At 29.9% G+C, this 20,051-nt stretch overlaps 2 protein-coding genes across 4 annotated transcripts in view; one reads left to right on the forward strand and one right to left on the reverse strand.

The window, feature by feature from the left end:
- LOC141452897 (1-acyl-sn-glycerol-3-phosphate acyltransferase beta-like) overlaps nt 1–20,051 on the forward strand; it is a 35,810-nt gene that overhangs the window by 12,033 nt on the left and 3,726 nt on the right. The window contains exons 2-3 of the mRNA XM_074125432.1: nt 16,746–16,923; nt 18,849–18,979. Coding sequence (XP_073981533.1) covers nt 16,748–16,923; nt 18,849–18,979 — 307 coding nt within the window. The 5' untranslated portion in view covers nt 16,746–16,747. The remainder of the gene's footprint in view (nt 1–16,745; nt 16,924–18,848; nt 18,980–20,051) is intronic.
- LOC141452896 (1-acyl-sn-glycerol-3-phosphate acyltransferase beta-like) lies at nt 1,919–9,381 on the reverse strand. Of its 3 annotated transcripts, XM_074125431.1 has the most exons (7): nt 9,184–9,381; nt 9,043–9,078; nt 8,299–8,500; nt 7,648–7,781; nt 5,827–6,008; nt 3,929–4,097; nt 1,919–2,078 (listed from the first exon to the last, which is right to left on the reverse strand). In XM_074125431.1, the coding sequence occupies exons 3-7, from the start codon at nt 8,496–8,498 to the stop codon at nt 1,924–1,926; spliced, it is 840 nt and encodes a 279-aa protein (XP_073981532.1). In that variant the 5' UTR covers nt 8,499–8,500; nt 9,043–9,078; nt 9,184–9,381; the 3' UTR covers nt 1,919–1,923. The 3 variants fall into 3 exon arrangements, with proteins under 3 accessions (XP_073981532.1, XP_073981530.1, XP_073981531.1); XM_074125429.1 differs by having other exon boundaries at nt 9,043–9,381; XM_074125430.1 differs by lacking the exon at nt 9,043–9,078 and having other exon boundaries at nt 9,184–9,380.

The following is a 20,051-nucleotide window of genomic DNA, read 5'->3' on the forward strand; positions in this document are numbered from 1 at the left end:
AAAGTCTTACCAAACAGGGAAACATAATAGTTTAAAATGCATCTGCTCTTTCAAAGAACTCAAAAATAGCTGCTGATCTCTCAAATTTAAAATAAACATTTATTATAAAGAAGCAACAAATTTGTGTGTTACTTTTAATCTCTTCATAAATGATTCATTTCTAAGAATTATAATTTTGTAAAACCAAAGTGACGCTTGCAAATTCTGAAGGGTTAGAGCTCTTGATATGTTTATATGGTGTAGGTGTAGATAAGATTCTTGGAGGCCATATGAACGAGGAGCAACTCGAGATTGAATGAACATACATACACGAATGAAAGTGTTTATGTAATGTAATGGAAATGTTTAATTATCTTTAAAGCATAGGGAGAGACTTATTTTAAGTCCTCCGCTAGCTAAAGCTCTCCTGAGAAGAAAGGAAGCTACTGAGGCCTATGTAATGGGTACACATGCTAGGAGTACACCTAAATTATTTTTTCAATTCTGCCAAGTATGCATCAAAAAGAATATATATCTAAGAAAGAGATGATCCGCAACTTTAATGTAGATAAGATCTAAATGAAATGGATTTTTCCTACAACAATTCTCTCTTTTAAATGTCCTTCAAAGTAATTTTCATTCACATTTAATTAAGTAATCGCCCCATCAACAATCAGACCCAATACTGTACCTACAAAATTTAAGGAAAGTTGTTGAGAAAAATTTAATGAAATAAAACATCTACACTATCTTTTATTCAGTTTTCTTTGAGTTAATTCAAAAACTTCAATTTGCCCCCCAAAATATATTTTTAATATGTCAATATTATATCTTCCTTATACACTTGAGACGTTTCTGGCTACTTTGAGTGCATCATCAGACTATACAATTTTAATATTATTTTTTTCACAAAAAAATTAAATTTACGATAAAACATTTATAATAAACAAGGACAAACAACTATCATTATTCATGAAACCGTGATATTTACACCTTCATTATCAATATGATGATTGTGTATTCATTTATCATTTTCCATATTTTAACGCATAATAGTTCTAGCAAAAATCATAAGAGAAATCATAAAGAGAAGAAAATTACTTGTTAAATAATAATAAAAATACTTGTTAAATAAATAATTGTTAAATAAACAAAATGATTTTGTTGTAAGTCTTTAAATTTTCCTCATGAAAGATTTGTTTCTGGAACAGTTAAATGTTTAAATTTTAAGAACATTAAAATAAGATAAAAAAAAAATAAGATAAGATGAAAACTATATAAATTATGATAACAATAATAATAAGTTAGAAATAGAATTAACCAAGATTATTTTTGCTGAATAATGATTTGTTTGTATAAATAAAATTTTAAAAAATGTTACAATTTTTAAGACTGATGATGAACTAAAAGAGGTCTGACTCCTCAAACGTAAGAAGCAAGTTGTGATAGTGGACACAAAACAATACAAAATATTTAAGGAGACTATTGGAGGCTTTCTTAGTTCTTTTAATATAAAAGGGAGTCTCGCACTTAAATGAGAGGGGCCCTCTTAATTGATTTTATATTTTTTATAGAAAATTATTTCAAATACAATTAAACAGATATGTCATCATTATAAATACTAGCGCCACAGCCCTCTATTGAGCCTTGGCCTCCTCGAACAAATACTTATTTTTAACTAATATACCACATTAGTACTATCTATAAATCTATCTATTTATCTATCTTTCTTTGCGAAATCTAAAAAATGCCTATCTAGCGAAATACTGGACAAAACCAAGTTTGAATAATGCGATTTTCGTTTTTGAGTATGCTGTTCTCTGTCAAGGACTAATAAATCCAAAAGAATGAATTTTAGATTCAGCAAGAATACACTAAAATAATTTATTTTAATGTAACTATTACTATTTAATAAAAAATGAATAATACTGTCACTTACCTATATCAAGAATTTAAATTAACTCCTATTTTACATTCTTCTCGCAGTTTACGATACTCCGAATTCATTTTTTCATAAGTCAACTGAATTAAGGAGTCCATATTGTCAAATGTATAATTCTCTACAGGAATAGGCTCCAAAGTAGATATTATAATTCTGCCTGTAAGAAAATATTTTTTAAAAAACTAATTAACATTATTTACAATTTGACAAAAAAAATGATGTGTCTCCCAAAAAGGAAAGTAAAATAGCCACTTTATCTTGGCGTATTGTGAGCAACCCAGCCATATCTCAACAAAAAACTTAGAATGATACTACCAAAATTCACAAGACACAGGATCCGCAAAGTTAAGTTATTTGTACAATCATCTGAGCTTATCGTACCCAAACGCAATATTCAGTTCACAGTCACATCAATTGACGGTTATTTCCAGGATCAAATTTAAGCTACAGGGAAAGTATGAAGCTTTTATGTTAAAGGGTATTTGCTTTAATGCCATTCCTTTATCTACACACAGTATTATATACCCTTTACTTATCTACAAGTTCATCAAATAATTATAAACTTAATCAGAAGTATAACATTTAAAATAAATCAATACTATATAATGAGCACTTACAATTCTATTAAATTAAACATTTTTTAATGCAGTATTAGAAGGTTAAATAAATTTACTTTACGAGAATTTTGGTAGTTTGTTACTAAGCAACAACATACAAATGCGATAAATTCTTTTTCCTAAATTTTAATTAATAATTTATTTGTTACAGGTGTATTCTATATGTATTGGTTTCAATTTATGAAACATTGACTTTGAATATTATATTTTTATGAATTCCAAGAATTGATAACTTTTTTCCTTTTAAAGTAAGATTTTTAAGAACAAATAACAAGACCTTTGAAGAACACCATTTGGGATGTGTAACAATACGTAAAGCTCATAATGAACTGGCCCATAATTAATTTGTAAATATAATAAATAGATACAAATAAGAAATTTATGCGATGAAAAAATCAATGATAGACTATAAGAAAAAACAATGTTACCGAAGAGAAGGTTAAGGGAACAAAAAATTAACTCTTGTAAGAAAAGAAATTATACATATATAATATAATTTCAGTACTCGACGATATTAGATCCATTTCTCCTTCGACTTCTAGTTGCTTCCTAAGTCCTACCCAACAACACTATCATCTTTCTATTAATCTCTGATCTTTTCAAATTCAAATTTAGTAGTACTATTCTTCTATAAACAATAAGGCCAAAATAATTCAGTTTTAATTTGTCACATGAATTATGAACAGGTGCTGTTATAGAAAACTGTGGAAGTCTCTAATCTGCAGCTTGCCACAAATTATACTTTTGGCAACGTGAATGGAATATTTCCTTCAATTTCCCAGTTTGATTTCCTCAAATCTCTCAATCCATTCCAATCAAGCGTGGTTATTACTCTTCTTAAGGCAGTATTCACGAGCACGTAAGCAAAACAACCAAGGTCTATCAAAGCAAGGATGTACGAGTAATTTGCTACATACTCTTAAACCTACCACTGTATGTCTTATTATAGTTGCCTGTATCATTATTTATTTTTCTTTTAACAATATTTTTTTTTATGTCTCTGGGGAATATTTTCATCGATTTTTATTTATTAGTAATATTTCCTTGCAGCTGATTAAAATAAGAATATGATTAAAAAAAAAAATAGTATCAAACAAAATAATCAACTGTCCTTAGATTGACGATACTTAAATTACAAAATGACATACAGAACAATAAAATTTAAAAAAACTTAAGACATTAATTGTAACTTGAAGCAACATACTAAAAAACATTTATCCGCGGTTATAGTTACACACTAAAACAATCACCACGCCACATTAATTGAGTAATTAACAAAATGCTTCTTAAGATTTAGTACACTAAATTTATTTTGCATAGCTTATTTTCATATGCATAACAATTCATCATGCCTATAAAGATAGCCAATAAAATTATTATTTTGACTTACCTTTGTCAAATATTTTTTTCTTCTCATCAATAAAATAGTATGGAGAAAAAACTACTGGTATAATTTGTGCTTTACATTCAATAGCAGTCCGAAATGCTCCTTTTTTAAAAGGTAGTAGATTCTCAGAATTATGATTCCTAGTTCCTTCTGGAAACAACCAGATCTTACTCTACAAAAAAAAGTTATATCGTGAAAAATATAAACATAATATTAATGAATTAAATCAAAATTATTTGAAAATTCTTGGGAAATAACTTTATGTAGGAACCATAAACCAAAAGTTAATACTTAGTTTAATTTTGGCTAATTAATTTTATTACTTCTACTTTATTCATTTTAAATTATAAATTTAAATTATTTACGCAAGACATTTTCAGATTTCTATAATATTACTGGGTAGAGCGAGACTTTTTAACTGAAAACTGAAATAATTTATTCTAATTCAATTATTTATGAATTCGTGCCCACAGATGAAAATGCTAATCCTTTTCAGAAAATAATAGCAAGATAAAAATAAATATTGTAAGTTTAATGAATTATTTCGTTACTCTCCCAGTTACCAGGCGCTACATTAATTTTCTTAATTAAATTAGAATTAATTGAATTTTACAAAAATGGCGAAAGTACTGAAAGAGCAAAAGCCGCACTTATCCTTATTTTGGTGAATCCTTATCCATTATCTTATTAATAAATTATCAAACTATCTTTTCAATTAGGATGAGGATATGCCAAAAAGTGGACCTATTTACTTTTTGGTTTTATCTCAACATCTGTCTTCTATATGAGGAGCACCGATTCGGAACAAAAAATGTTAATATAATATGAATATGAAGATAATATGAATTTCAACTTCTTTCGGGATTCGTGCCAATATTCGACAGTAAACAATAGGGATAATCTTAGAATAGCCCTAGTCCGAATCAAGATGAGCATTCTTGTGAATCTTAGTGACCAATTCAGATTAAGGAACAGATGTGGTTGTAAGAACTCTTCTTTTCAAGCTATTGGATTCTTTGTTAACTTGAAAATCTCTCGGTTCTAACTTCTGCTCCCTAGAGTATTTATTTAGATTATGGCCAACATATTTAGGCGTTTCTGCTCAGGTCAGAAAATATATGATTTTTAGCCGTTTGCTATTGTTATATTCTTAACATAACACATTTACGCTTGAGCGCTGAATAATAATAATAAAATCAAATAATCATGTATTAGATTTACTACGCTATTTCATTAGCGTCCCATTTAATAAGCAATTTGCGGTTACTACTTTTTCCAGATTACTACTTTTTACAATAAAAAAAAATAGGTAAACGCATTAGAGCTGACTAACGCAGAGAGAATGTACAAATAAATAAAATAAATAAAGAATGTAAAAATAAATTATCTGAGACTATGTTATATCAAGAATTCTTGTGATGGCTTCTCCTATTTACACAGCCGAATAAGGGGACATTAGTATGTTGTAACATATTGTTACTAAGTAAACTAACTGTAAATTTGTTGCAACTTATTATGCCCAAATAAAATATAAACAAAATGACAAAATGAATGAATGTTTCAAGTAACAGTTAGTAGGGTGGCCTTAAAAGCCTACGCCACCGCGATCCAATGGAAGTAACAGTTACTTGTAATATCTTTTTGAAGAACCTATTCAAAATCCGATTACTGTCAAAAGAACATTGATATCCGACAATATCACTAAAAAAAAAAAAAGAAATCATAATAACATAATATTCATACAGAACTTAACACTATTTGATGAACAGATTTGAAAGTTTCTCCAACTAGTGTCCAAAATTTTTTTACAAAACTTTAATATATTAAAGATTTTAAATAAAAGTATTGAAATATGATATAAAAATGGCACAATAGTAATTATACGAAATTCTTCTACTTACCCCTTTTTCACTAATTAGTCTATATTTGCTTCTAATTTGTTCATTAGCTCTTTTTGGATTGTTCCGATCAATAAATATCAATCCCGCTAGCCAGCCCAGCTGGCCAAAAGGAGGTACAAACAGAAGCTCCTTCTTAGCTACTACTGTACAATTACCCATTATTTCCCATATATTCCACATTCCTATAATAAAAATGAAACAAATACATTTATTTTATTATAATCTCACAAGTTTCCCTCACCCTTTGTGATTTAAAGACTGGCTCCTTAAAAAAAAAGAAAACATTTTTGTACGTACCCGGTTTACTAATATATGTTATAAAGGAGAGTTAAATGTAGCTAAAATTTCACTTTCCAAGACTTTTTCTGAATTTCTTTTATATTTTTAAATATTCCAAACACGAATATATAATATCGTTGATTCAACCACATTTTCATGCAGATATAATTTATGTTTAACAAATTTTATAATATAATTCGTTTTAAGGAGTGTTAATTTTTTTACTCTTAGATTTAATGATATATTTAAGGTATATATTATATAATATGTATATATGTCCATTTTGAGTTTAACCCACTATCTTTTGATGAAACGGGACTTGCGCATCTATCAGAATAACATAATTCACAAATGGGTAATCTTAACAAAGCTTAATCACACTAAGGGATTAAGGAGGGTTTGCTGGAGAAAAGTTTAAAGAAGTTTCGGAATAAGCTAAATAATAATAATTATTAAGCACAACAAAATGTGAGAACAAAAATGCCTGTTTAAAAAAATATTTATGTATTTTTTTTGTTTTATTCATGAATCCTAAAATTAATAACCTTGGAAGAATGCATGGGAATACTTTTAACCAAACATAAAATAAATTCCAGCTATGTAGTAAGTACGTACACTGGACTACCTTCGGATCCGAAATTTTCGCCCAGCTGACTGCCGTAAGGCTTCTTCTGTTCCTAGGAGCCCCCTCACAACTCATTGATCAGAAGTGGATAATATTATATGTATTGATTGTACACACTGGAGATTGGAAATACACTGAGAAGGGTCCGGGCTCGAATGTCCTCAGATATTGTCGCGCCTTCAGTTAGAAATGACTAATGATTGGACTGCAGTGTTAAGTTCCATTTGTAAAGCGATAGTTTTTAAATAAATGCTTCATAGAACAATCTAGCTAATCATTCTTAATGCCTTTGTTGTACACATATTTTCATGAATTACAACATAATCGAATCTAAATTAAAGGAAAAAAAGAGAAGCAGTTAAAAACAATTTTAAAAAACATTTTCGTCGTCTAAACGAAATTTCGTTTGAGAGAAAGAATCTGAAATGAAAATGAATTTTCGTCAGGTTATTTTTTTAAAGGAATAATGGGAAAATAAATAAAGAATTACATTAAGCTGGTAGAAGTTTTGGCTCTCAAGTTTATTTTTAAAAATAAGAATATAATTATGGGAAGGAATTCTTAAATTAGAGTCAAGAAACAGCTATTGAGAAGAGCCTAGTTTAAGAAGAAAGGAAAAGAGACCACCAAGTTAAAACAGTCAACAACTGAAGAAATAGGCGCCCAAGTCTTTTTCAATGCTTAGACCGTCTCCAACAATGTTATCTTGTTACAAACAACTTTATTCTTCACTGGAGAGTGAGATGTAAGAAAATTCTCAAAAAAAAAAAAATCTAAGAGTAGGTAGCTGGACTCAAGTTTAGGACTTTCACGAAGGTGTCCTAGGCCCTAACCACTGAGCTATAAACCTCCTCCTCATTAAATTATTGTTTGATTGCAAGTACCCATTCAATAATTAAAATATATCTATTTCTTACCCATTATATCCAATATGCTTTGATGATTTGCTACAATTACGGCACCTTTAGATTCCTTCAAGATATGACCATTTTTCAGCTCCCATTTTATACCAAGTAATTTAGTAAAATATTTTAGCGGGATTGCAGCAAGCCTAGATTAGTACAAATAAATCAATATATATTTTTTAAATTAATCATATTAGTTATTTAATTGATATTAAGCATAATTTAGCTAAATTTTGCAACTAAATTTGCTTACTAAATTTATACCAAGTTCAATTAAAAATATCTTATCTTTTAAACTCTACACAGAGTGTTACATGTTTACAATTATCTAACAGTAAACAACTGAAGTGGTTTCTTTAAATGCTCACATAAAAAATAAATTTAAAGTTTTTTTTAAATTATTAAATAATCCCTAAAAGATTCTGGAATAAAAGTGACTTGGATTTTTTTTTTTTTGAGAATATTACATGTTTCGTTAACACAATTTCTTTTAAGGCAAATTTTTCAAATATATAAAATATACTAAATAATAATATTAAACTCATTAATGATACAAGAAATATAAGTTATATAAGAAGTACCAAAGAAAAACTTAATATATAGGCAAAATAACCATCAACAGTATAGAAGTAGATTAATAAAAAAAACATAGCAAATACTCACGTCAAGTTTGCCACATTCTTCGGTCGAAGCAAAAAAATTGGTAACAATAGAAGACCAAATGTTGAAACTGAAACTACATACAAAATGTAGCAGCCGTAATAGCGGATAGTTTTGTTTGAAGAAAATGGCAACAGTAGAATACTTAGAAAAACGGTTGCCAATAAACATTCCCAATTGAAAATGCCAAAAGCAGAAATCATGCCTAAGAAAAAAAAAATTATTTAGTGTCTCCTCAAAATTAGTACAAATGTTACAAGAATTAACTGGCAATTGTCATTAAAAAAATTATTAAAAAAAAAAGATTAAATTAAAAGCCTTATACATTTATAGCAAGCAAGATGTTTACTGTTTTTTTTTTTAATTCACATTTTCTTCAGCTAATACAATTAATAGCTAATACAATTAATAGCTAATGCAATTAAATGCAGGAATCTTTGATTTATTTAATCAGTCAATTAATCTAAGTGAGATTATTGTCAGAGTTTTCATTCCACTTATCAAAATTTGATAATACACTAATTTCAATCTTATTTTTTGCTAAACAGATTAAAATGAATCCTTTTCAACTAGTCTATAAAACAAGATTTTTGGAAAAAGTTTAAGCAGGCTAAAAATTTAAACAAGTAATTAAATATCTTAAATAAAAACAAAATATGTACAAATAATCAATCTTAATTTTCGATAAGGTTATTGTTTTAGTTAATGTAAAAAAGTAAATACATATATCATAAGCTGTATACTAGCCTTAAGCGGTTAATATTTTGATGAACACAGTTGAATCTGAAGCAAGTGAAACAAGAAAAAAAAAAAAAATGAAACAAGTTGAAGCGGCTTCACAACAGCAGTACGAAAGTTAGAGAAAAAAAAATTACGTTTAGTACTCACTAGGCACTCTTCTTGACTGTTTCGTTTGTGATAATTCTATTTAACTTGTTACGAGAAGAGTCACCACCCCCTCTTTTACTATTCAATAATCAATAATACGCACAGCCCTTCGTATCAGCAGGAAGAATAACGCATATGGCCCTGTCATAAAAAAATTTGTGTACAAAACAAAAATAAATAATTTTCTGATCAGTTGATTAATATAGGTAAGAGCATATTTCTGTTTTCAATTGTTTAGTACTGTTAGTAAATTATAGTTATGCTTTAAATAAAAAATGACGACTAATTTGAACTGCTTATTCTTATAAATGATACGTTTTTAAGGGATTAGAAGAAGGATTATCCACTAAACGTTTAAAACTCTTTGGCCAAAGCAAAAGTGAGGCTTAAAAGAAAATTCCATGGATAATACCTTCAATAAAACCAGTGGTTTTATGAAAGTGTTTAAAACAGAATTTCAGCAAATCTAACAAGGTTTGAAAAATACAATTTAATTGCAGTTTGTAATGTGAGAAGTGCTATGATGTCGTGACCGGAATTTAAAGTTGTAGAATTGAAACTAAATTTTTAAATATACTTTATGCAGGAAATATTTGGAACAAATCTCTACACATAACATTTTCGGTCTCCTATCTTACTTCCACATGTATTAGCCTCTATTGGGGCACATATGTATGTATGTATGTATCTGTGACGAAAAGTTTAGGGAATGGATTAAGAACGCACAACCAGCAAATCAGAGTTTAAAACATAAGAGCAATTGTACGAAACAATCACGATTTCGTTTTCATCGGGACATTGGAACATTATCTCAGAAACCAGGACATATTTTTAAAAACTAATATTTATTTTTTTTTCATGAATAATTTATGCATTTATCTCAAATTTATGCATTTTTTCATTTTTTTTTTTTTTTTACAAATTCATTTTATTTATGCATTTATTTAATAATTTATGCATTTATCTCAAATTTATATATTATTTCATCATATTTTTTTTTTTTTTTACAGATTCATTATATTTCCATGAAACTTCAGAATTCGCTCAATAGCATTTCTCATTATTGTGTTGAAATTCTCATAACCTTTACGTAATTAATGTAATTATTTTATTTTTTTATTTTTAGCGAGGAACCTTTTGGTTATAATACTCTTGATTTTAAATAGGTGAATATTTGTTCTTCGACTACATTTAGCACTGAAACAAAGTTAACACCGATGTGCAAAATTTTTCAATCAGTTCCAACAGACTTTGGAAGATTTAGTCTTTTTTGTGCTACCAGTTTTTCTTTACAATAATGCTCGTTTTTAATGACAAATATTATTCAGAAAAAGCTCTGTGAAAGCGGAGCATTGTACTTTGAAAATTTACATCACAAAACCGATTAAAAACACCGGAGTCACTTTACTTTCTATTTTGATGAAGGGATTAGTACAGTGGTTAGTGCACTAGACTACCATGCAGAGACATTCAGTTTCGAGTCCAACTGCAGCTCTTAGATTTTTTTCTTTTAAGACCCTCTTAAACTTACTGACCGCTATGGTCAATGTTAACTGTAACGAGAAAACACTCATACGGTGGCAGTGCAGAAAAAAGGCTCGGGAGCCAATAGCATGCTATAAATGTAATTGTATCTTAACGATTTTTGTTTTTACTTAACTTTTGTCAAAACATTTCATTTTCTTTTCTTCCTTGATCTGCCCTAGCTTCTTTAATGAGCCTATCAACTAAATGTTGGTTGCAACTGTTCCTCGTCGATTTTCGAGCTACCCAAGTTTTGGTCGGAAACCTTCCTAAAGAGAACATTGGAGAAGATTCTCATGGCATGTTACAAGGGTACATCCTTAAAATTGGCGTATGAAACTTGTACCCTTCATTGTGAATTGAGCACAAGTTAGCTCTCTTCCAGTAACTTTGATCACCTTTAATTACCTAAATGTCCATAGTTACATTGTACATTGTGCAAAACAAAATATCTCCATTACATTTGAATAGAATTGCGGCTAACTAAAAACAGCATGGATTTTACTCTTCTTCATCTCTCATTTCACACATTGGAAAGTAAAGCTTAGAACAATTCCGCTTTTTAAAGGATCTTTGGAATTAAATATACCCTAGTTTCTTAAAGGATTAACAATTTTTCACTAATTTAGGTTCTTTGAAGTAAAATTGGCGAGCCAATACTGGATTCCTTATGGAAAAAAATGCGTAAATTTATCATAGATAAACACAATTTGTAGTTTGTTTAGAGTATTCACTTTTTTCTTGTGATAGAAGATTTCCGATTTTTATCCATCAACATAATACGTAGCTTCAGCACTTTTTTTTACAAAAGTCTAGTTTCCAATAAATAACCACAAGTATCATAATTCTCCTTTTATTCTATGCTACCGCGACTTAGAAAGCTTGTTGTAAATCCCTTTTAGTCCTATTTGCTGTAGACTTAGGAATCTTGGAACGACCTTTGGACATATCTTGAAGCACGATTGTTTTTTCTTCAAAGAGAAAAACGCTCAGCCAGAAATGCTCTTCACAGTAGCAGGATAGGGGGGGTTGGTCTAATGGTCAAGAGCGTGGTTTCATTTGTGGGAGATCCCCAGTTCAAGTCCCGCGTATTTCTACTTTTTGTCAGAAAAAAATGTTTATAGAGTATTAGCTTCCGCCCCCCGTCCACCACTCCTAATTGGTAGTTAGACATTAAGCCCCGCCTAAAAAATAGGCGATTACTTTACTTTTTTTTTACTGTAGCAGGATAAGTGTAGGATATACACAGATATTCAGTAAGGGTAGTGTCGTTTCTTCTTCTAGCAGACTAGCTGATTATAAGAATAAATTTTTAAAGAAGAGGGAAAACTCGACTCGAATAGAATTGTAACAATAATAGTAATAATATACATTTATTTAAGAAAATATAAAACACTAAATCATAAACAATGTACAAAAGGCATGGCTAACGCCGTCTGCCAGAGTTTGGTTACAAGATAAAAAGAAAAAAACTTGATAAATTATATGAAAATAAACTTAATGGCACAAATGAAATAAAATAATACAACATAGAATTGAAACAATTTAGTATTGTAACAGTAGGAAGTCGTTTGAGATTCCATACCAGATTCATGTTTTAGTTCAGACGTTCATTCATTACTAACAAATTTTGTGACCTCTTTGATAAAAAAAAAAAAAAGAGTTCCTTGTTATTTTACAAATTGTTTATAGTTTAATCTATACTCAATTATATTTTTAAAACACACTTATCAATCTTTATTGCTACGATAAAAAAATAAATAAATAATAATAATATCAGCAAGACTAATGAGAGATAAGCAATCAATATTTAATTCCAAAGATCCTTTAAAAAGTGGAATTGTTCTATGCTTTACTTTCCAATGTGTGAAAAGATAAACGTTAAGCGAATACAAATCTGATGATTATCAGTAAGTAACTATTCAGTATGGTCATTTAAAACTGAGTTAATAGAAATACTCGTTTTTCGTTTGTATTTTGAGAGCAACTTTGGGTGTTTATTGTATGGTCAATGAGAAAAGTACTGTAAGGATAATCATGTACCACTATACCAAATGTAACAGCTAATCATACTGAAAGTTTACTTCGAAAATAAGACTATTTTACTTCCTTGTTACTGCAAGATATTACGTTTAAGTGGATAATAGACGTAGCGTGGGCGGCATGTTTGTTGTTGACAAATTAATGAAAAATTTAAAAATATGTGACCTATCAAAACTGCCCGGTAGGTAAGACATTTGTAAAGGTGTCAAAAACTGCTTGAAGAGTAAAGTTGAAAAGCAACTAAATTTTGATAATTTTTTTTCCTTTTTTACCTTTAACGATAAAACTCCCAAATTTTCTTTAAAACAATTGGTATATCCTGGTCTTAATGTAAACTTATTCGCATTGATGCTTCTCATGTGTCTGCTTTTTCTTCTAAAAAAATTAAATATATATGCTTACGCCACCGCTTCAAATCTGTTGATGAAGCACTGTCTCTTGAGCTGGCCGTTCTATAAATCAAATAGTCATGTTGATGATATTCTAAATTTTTATTTTGTGTTTTGTTACCCATTTTCTCAGTAATTAACAACAACTTTATTTAGCCTGAAAACCACCTTTAAAAAAAACATCTAGTAACGACGGAAAAAGTTAAATTAAAAGAACTGGTCATGTGTATCCGAAAACTGAAAAAACTTTGGAGCCAATTTCAGGGGGAAAACTTGAAAATTGCGTCATTAAAAATAGTAAATATGCTATTTTAGTTGTTATATTTCTTCTAACCTTAGTATCAAAAACAATGAAGATTACCAAAGCGAAATAATAAGCTTGCAGCGTCTTTTCGTTTTGGATATAATCTGTAAAACTTTTTTGTATTTCTGAACTTTTACAATAATCATTGCGGGGGAAACTTAATTTTGAAAATTTTACACAATGGAAATATGTACATACTTCTCTTAAGAGAAACTTCTAGCCCGCTCAAGAGACAGTGTTTCATCAAATATTGCGCTCTGTATGGAAAAACAGTTTTGAAGCGGTGTAAGCACATTTTTTTGTTTATCTATGATGTACCTTTTAGTGCAAAAGATAACAAAGAATTTAATAACAAGTAACACAATAAAATATAATAAAGACCAGGTACAAAGCTGCGTGAATTTATTTTATTCTCAAATTTAAAAGAAAATCTTAGAATACACTTTCGGACAAATCTATTCAGTACTTTTGGTAAAGAAATTCGCACTTGGAATTTATCCAACTTATTTATTCCATAGCTGTAAATAATTGCAAATTATTATACAGAAAATGTGTTCATCCTTCGTTCTGAATTTGTTTATCTGGAAAATTTCAGAATTACTTGCTTAAGTTCCCAAAGGATACAACCATGAAAAGAGCCACTACTAAAGTTTAGCCTTCATGAAAGAAAAAGTCTTTTTTTTTCTTGTCCGAAGAATAATGAGTTGTGGGATCCGGAAAAGCTTCCCTCTCCAAATGTGCAGGATGCAGGATTTTAGAAAAGGTTGGATTTTAGAAAAGGTTAGACTAGTAGGCTTCAGACAGTGTGTTAGAAAACGTATTGGAGCAAATACGTGATTAAGAATTAATTAACAATAATTATTTTAAAGGTTAGTTACGACCAATTACTATTCTTTTGTTTAAGTTATCTAATATTTACATCATACGTTATTTTTATTGTTACATCTTCCCACACTCACATTTGAATTTACATATGGTGTTTTGGAAGAAAAAACCCAGCTTAAAACTTTTAAAACTGTTTTATATTTGCCTCACAAGGACTCTAAACAGACCCACATTTAAGACCAATTAAATAAAAAATGGGCAAAAGGGAACTCTTGAGGCTAGTGCCGACACGCAGTGGCATCTTATAGTGGGTTAATTTAGCGCGAAGACAAAAATTTCCAAATTAAACCTAGTAGCCTTGCTTAATGGAGCAAAGTAAAGCTCTTCTACTTTTGGACATGCGAGGAAAGGGAACCATTTTGCTCTATGATCTCCAGCCATCGGTTGCCGACCTATGACAATTTTGTGTTAAAAGATAAAGGGTTTGGATAGAATTTGTGGAATCACGCATGGTTATTGGACTCTAGCCTAAAATGGTTTGAGATTAAATCTATATTTTATTTACGACTTTTTTTCCTTCATCTATAGCGAATATTTACCGGTAAGCCTTGCTGGTCACTTAGGCTGGAAACATAGTGGAGCGGCGCGCAAAGCGGCGATGATAGCGAAGAGCAAAGCGGCAAAAACAAAAACTAGAAATAGATAGAGTTGCTCTATCTTCGCTTTGCTCGCCACTATGCGCGGTCCCATATGGTAACTTGTGTTTGATTTCGCCGCTTCGCTCTTCGCTATCAGCGCCGCTTTGCTCGCCGCTCCACTATGTTTCCAGCCTTATGATGAGTTAAGGTAGGAAAGTAAAATTTTGTCTGATATCCTGCATCGTCCACGTAACCTTTTTGGTAGTTGAACGTAAAGCCCGCCTAAAAAATAGGCAAACAAGATCTATCGCGAACTTTTACACACGATTTTCTCATTTCTCTTATCACAGTTATTTCGTAGATAAATTTTCTTGAAACTTTGAATTCTAATTAAAAAGAAGATTCCTTTAATCTTATATTCAATATCATATACATTTTTATTGGATTTATTTCTAAATTGAGTTATACTACTTAAATCTGTAGATTTAATTTACGTTTAATAGAGCGAGCGCACTTTGGGTTTAGTTAGGCTGCTCCAAAAGATTTCACTACAAGAGATTTTTGGTAGCAGCCTTTTCCTTCGATATTCATCGAGAGAGATAATGATATAGTGAGAGTAAATTTAACTGTCGAAAATACCTACAAGGCAATATGACAGTAAGTGAAGCAGTGTTAGTATTGTAGTATTAGTAAGTACTAGTATTGTTTCGCCAGCATCCACCAGCCAAGGCGGAAGTTGTTTTCAATTAGCCAAAGAAGATGAAGGAGGCCATCTGATGCAACTGTCGGGGAAATTCTTCATTCTGAGACGATTATCCGCATACGTGTGAATAGTAACAACTCACCTTCAGAGTTACTCCTATTAATATATTTCAATCCATTCAATCTTACTACTGTAGTTTTATCGCTCCGAAAGTTGTGACCGAGGAGATCCTTAAAAACTTGAGCATGCAACACGGGTCGCATAATAATTTGGCAACTGGAATCACAAAATTTATTACAAATAATATGTGTAAGGAAAAAAAGTAAACATAAATATGTATCTAAATTTGAGATTTTAACAGATTATTTATGTAGTACTTAATTGCAGTTAAGGAAAGTTGTATGAGAGTGCAATTAAAACCCAACAAACTTGAATTTCCTCATTTTATTTCCTCACATTCTTGGTACATAATTTAAATATTTCTATAATACATCTGATATTTTCCTTTATTAGAAACTTTAGATTCTTAGACTCAGTACAATTGGAAATCAAGATTCGCTAACAGATTTTAATTAAGTTTTTTTCATTCCATTTTAAACCGTTTTACATAATTTTAATATTGCTGGCAGATATTTGTGGGTTAAACTTTTGAGGTACAATACAATTTCCCAGCGATTTTAAAAAAATCTATCCAGGCGCGGATACTCGAAAACTAGACTATTTTTTTATTTATATTTTGATTAAAATAAAGTAAAAAGTATTTTTACATTACATTAGCCTGGTTTACGCTTCTCGGCTTTGTATTTGTAAAGAAAAGACAAAGCACTGCTTTGCCCAATCAGGCTTTTAGCTAGACTTCTTCAGATTTCCTTTCATCATCACTTTAGGTCAAAAAAGACAGAGTGGCAGAGTATGTTTTGTATCCACATTAAAAAATTTTTATTCATTTAAGGTGTTCATGTACAATTTTGTCGAATAAAGTATAGTATATTTTTAGCTGTAACATTTTCTTTCCTCAATCAAACTAATTTTAACAGTACACCAACAACAGAATTTAAGAACTTTTCCTATTAGTTTTAGAAAAATGTATTATTTGTAATTTATTTTTTTAATAGAACTTTAAAGTTTTGTTATAGGGATGATTATGACAATAGCGTACATAGTATTATGCATATGTATTCTACCGAAATTAATTCCCAACAACCACTGGTTGAGATTCTATGCCTGCTACCTAGCATTTTTTACGAGCTGCTTGGCAAGTAGTGTTATTATTGTTCCAATGGTAATCATTTTACCACGAATGCAATGTAAGAGGTAAGTCGAGGTAAAGTATATAAGAATGTTAGTATAAAAATAAATCTAATTGAGTATGAAAGGTATTAAATAACACTAAATTTGTTTACAATTGTTAATAACAATGAAAGTGTATTCATTTTTCTCATCGTAATTTAATTTTTCTATTCATATTTTTTAAATGCAAAATGTGCATGTTATTGATGCTAGCAGCAGTAATTTTTTGAAATGAACAACTTTACTATCATTATGAAAATATATGGCATCATTTATTTGCTGAATATGTACATGAGAATCTTATGTATCGTAATTGGAATTTCCAAAAATTAGTCCCCAATAAAAAGCCTTGTACAATTTTTCTCTCTGTTCTTCTCGGTTATACAGCTTCCAAATAATTAATTACAGTTCTATATCGTCCTCCTTAAATTAGATTTATTTCAGATTTTAAAAATGAGTTTTTGCAAAGTATTAGAATCATGTAAAAACGCATGATATATACATATATATCTTTCTCGTACCCACCATACATCTTCCTCGCCTATCTGATTCGACATCTTTACAGAAGATGATCGTGACGTAAGTCATTGAACATCATCAATCATAATTTAATGTAGTTTAATCATAATTGTTTGCCTACCTAATAGATATCAAACATTTTGTTAGTAGTGAGTACCAGTATGAGCTTTACGTCAACTAAGTTTAGAAAAGACATTTAAGTTTGAACAGAACTATTGTTTATGTTCACTTTTTTTACTATTATTATCATCATTATTTTACTTTCCATTATTTAATTTTTAAATTTATAACTGTTTCATTGAGACGTGAATATCCTACAACGTTGATCGGGTATTGGTGTAATAGTTGTTAGACATACATTTATTACTGGTAGATCCTTAATTCCTATCCCGCATGCATCTACTTCATATTTTTTAGGAAAAATGCTACTAAGTTTTTTTTTGTCCCGACCATATATACATATATATAATATATACAGACACACGCACACATATATGTATATTTACTGCTATTAATTTTTTTATGTAACTTCTGAGAAATTTTTCTGTGGTTTACTTATAAATGAAGTTTTAATTACTTTGTAGCTCTTAAGGAGCTAAGCCAGAGCCAAACAGACGTTTCCTTCATTCTATTTACTGTTTTATTTATGACGCTCGCCTGAAATCTAGGATGAACCTTCACATGACTTCTAAAATTCTCAAGGGTTCTCTTCCTACTTCGAAATTCTACTACATGTTAATTAGCATCAAACAATTTACAAGGCTTACTATAATAAAAGGCTTTTTAAGGAAGCAAGACATTCCGGAACCTCCTTATAATTACATTTTCATGAAAATAATTTCAAACAGAAGTATAATCTTTATTTAAGTAGACGATTTGCTGAAAGAAATCGTTTAAAATTTTCACATTCTGAAGTGATTTTCTTCAAATCCATCAATTTGCTAGCAAGTGCAGTTTAATTGCGTTCAGTTGATTAGCATTCTTTAGAAAAGCTTTCCACTAACCCTACTACATTGAATTTTCTTAGAAATGTTCAAACTTCAGGTAAAATGTTTCAAGTAAGAAGATTTCACTCCAGGGCAACAGTTAGGAATGGTTTTCGAAAACTTTGCAAAAAATTGATGAATTCTAGAAATTCACTTCTAATCACGTCATTTTCTTTAAACTCAGATTTTCAACTACTCATTTAGTCCTAGTTAATGTTAATATAAATTATTGAAATCTCCATTGTATTAAAATGATACTTTAGCTGGACCTAAACATCTCAAAACGTATATGTGCCCTAAAATTTAATGTGCTCAGTTAAAGTGATCCCTATAAAAGTAAGGGCGTATAAAAATAAACACGCCGAACATATATCTTCACTTGTGATTTAGTTTAGTTCTTATTTAAATATCTTTAGTGATTTTACTTTTCTTTCTTTTTTTCAGTATCGCAGCTGCCTTAGCTTCCCTTATTTCAAAAATTGTTGGCATTGAGTGGGAAGCTAGAATTCCAGATGTGAAAACTAAAGAAAAAGGCATCTTTGTTGGAAACCATCAATCAATGTTTGATATTCTTGGTATAGTATTGTACGATCAGTCATAATACCATTGCGAGTACCGTCTAGTGAATTACGTGATTTAGTTTAGTAAAGTTGTAATCAACGTAAAACTTCACTTTTGGAGCTTTGAAATTTTATCATTAAAATGATTATGCTGTTAATGTTCTTTCTAAACTTAACCACAACAGCACTTTTACAGCTGCAACAAATACTCACTAATTTTGAGTATTCTTTTTAAACATTTAATTGATATTGTCATTAAATTTTAGAATCGTTCAACACCTACACATTTCCAGCTGTAGGGCTGTTTTGCTACCCCGAGCATTAGAATGGTTTGTCTCCTCACTCCATTCTCTTCATCCCTCAAAACATTTAATATTTTTAAAGAGACGATGTCGAATCGGTATCAATTGTGGGCCACATTATACAATGACATTACCGTAACTGGGTCATTCCATGTCAAATCAACACGGGGTCTGAACCTCACCATCTCGGATTTTCTTGAAATTTGGCACATGTGTACTATTGGTATAGACTTGGAAAAATATGAAATTTTACTGTGATATGTCAACTGGTTTATGAGTTACAGGGCTGTAAAGTTGCCAAAAATGGGCTGAAAAACAGGGAACCCCGTGTTTTTGAATTACTGTAGAAGCTTTCCTAATTGAGCTACAGACTTGGGATTGGTGTCATTTTATAGCATATATGATGCCCTTTCCTGTGATATGCGACACCATATGGGTTAGAATAAATAAAGTTTGTTAAATTTAAATTTAAAATTTAAATTTTAAAATTTTTTAAAAAGTACATATTTTAAAATTTTAAAATTAATTCTATGAATAGCTAGTAGTGTTATGAATCACTGGCCAAAATATTAATTTGGGACGACAATGGCTTCATTGTTAAAAAAAATTAAGACTAAAGCTCCAATCCGATTAATTCAACTCTGAATTCATGTTAATACAATAATGCTAATAATAATTCCACTAATAAGTCCAAAGTAAAACATATTGTTAAGTAATAGGATCTCTTTATTATTTTAAGCTTGAAAACGCTTCATTTGTTTGACATGCGTCACTTTCTAGTAGGA

Source organism: Rhodnius prolixus, unplaced genomic scaffold, assembly GCF_049639745.1.
Source record: "Rhodnius prolixus isolate KJV_2025 unplaced genomic scaffold, Rpr scaffold_3, whole genome shotgun sequence".
Classification (NCBI taxonomy): domain Eukaryota; kingdom Metazoa; phylum Arthropoda; class Insecta; order Hemiptera; family Reduviidae; genus Rhodnius; species Rhodnius prolixus.

Excerpts from the sequence above, each read along its gene's own strand:
- LOC141452896 (XM_074125431.1), bottom strand. The coding sequence starts at position 8,498 with ATGATTTCTGCTTTTGGCATTTTCAATTGGGAATGTTTATTGGCAACC. Across the intron at positions 7,782-8,298 it reads AAGAATGTGGCAAACTTGAC|GCTTGCTGCAATCCCGCTAA; the intron begins GTGAGTATTTGC and ends GTACTAATCTAG. Across the intron at positions 6,009-7,647 it reads AAGCATATTGGATATAATGG|GAATGTGGAATATATGGGAA; the intron begins GTAAGAAATAGA and ends TTTTTATTATAG.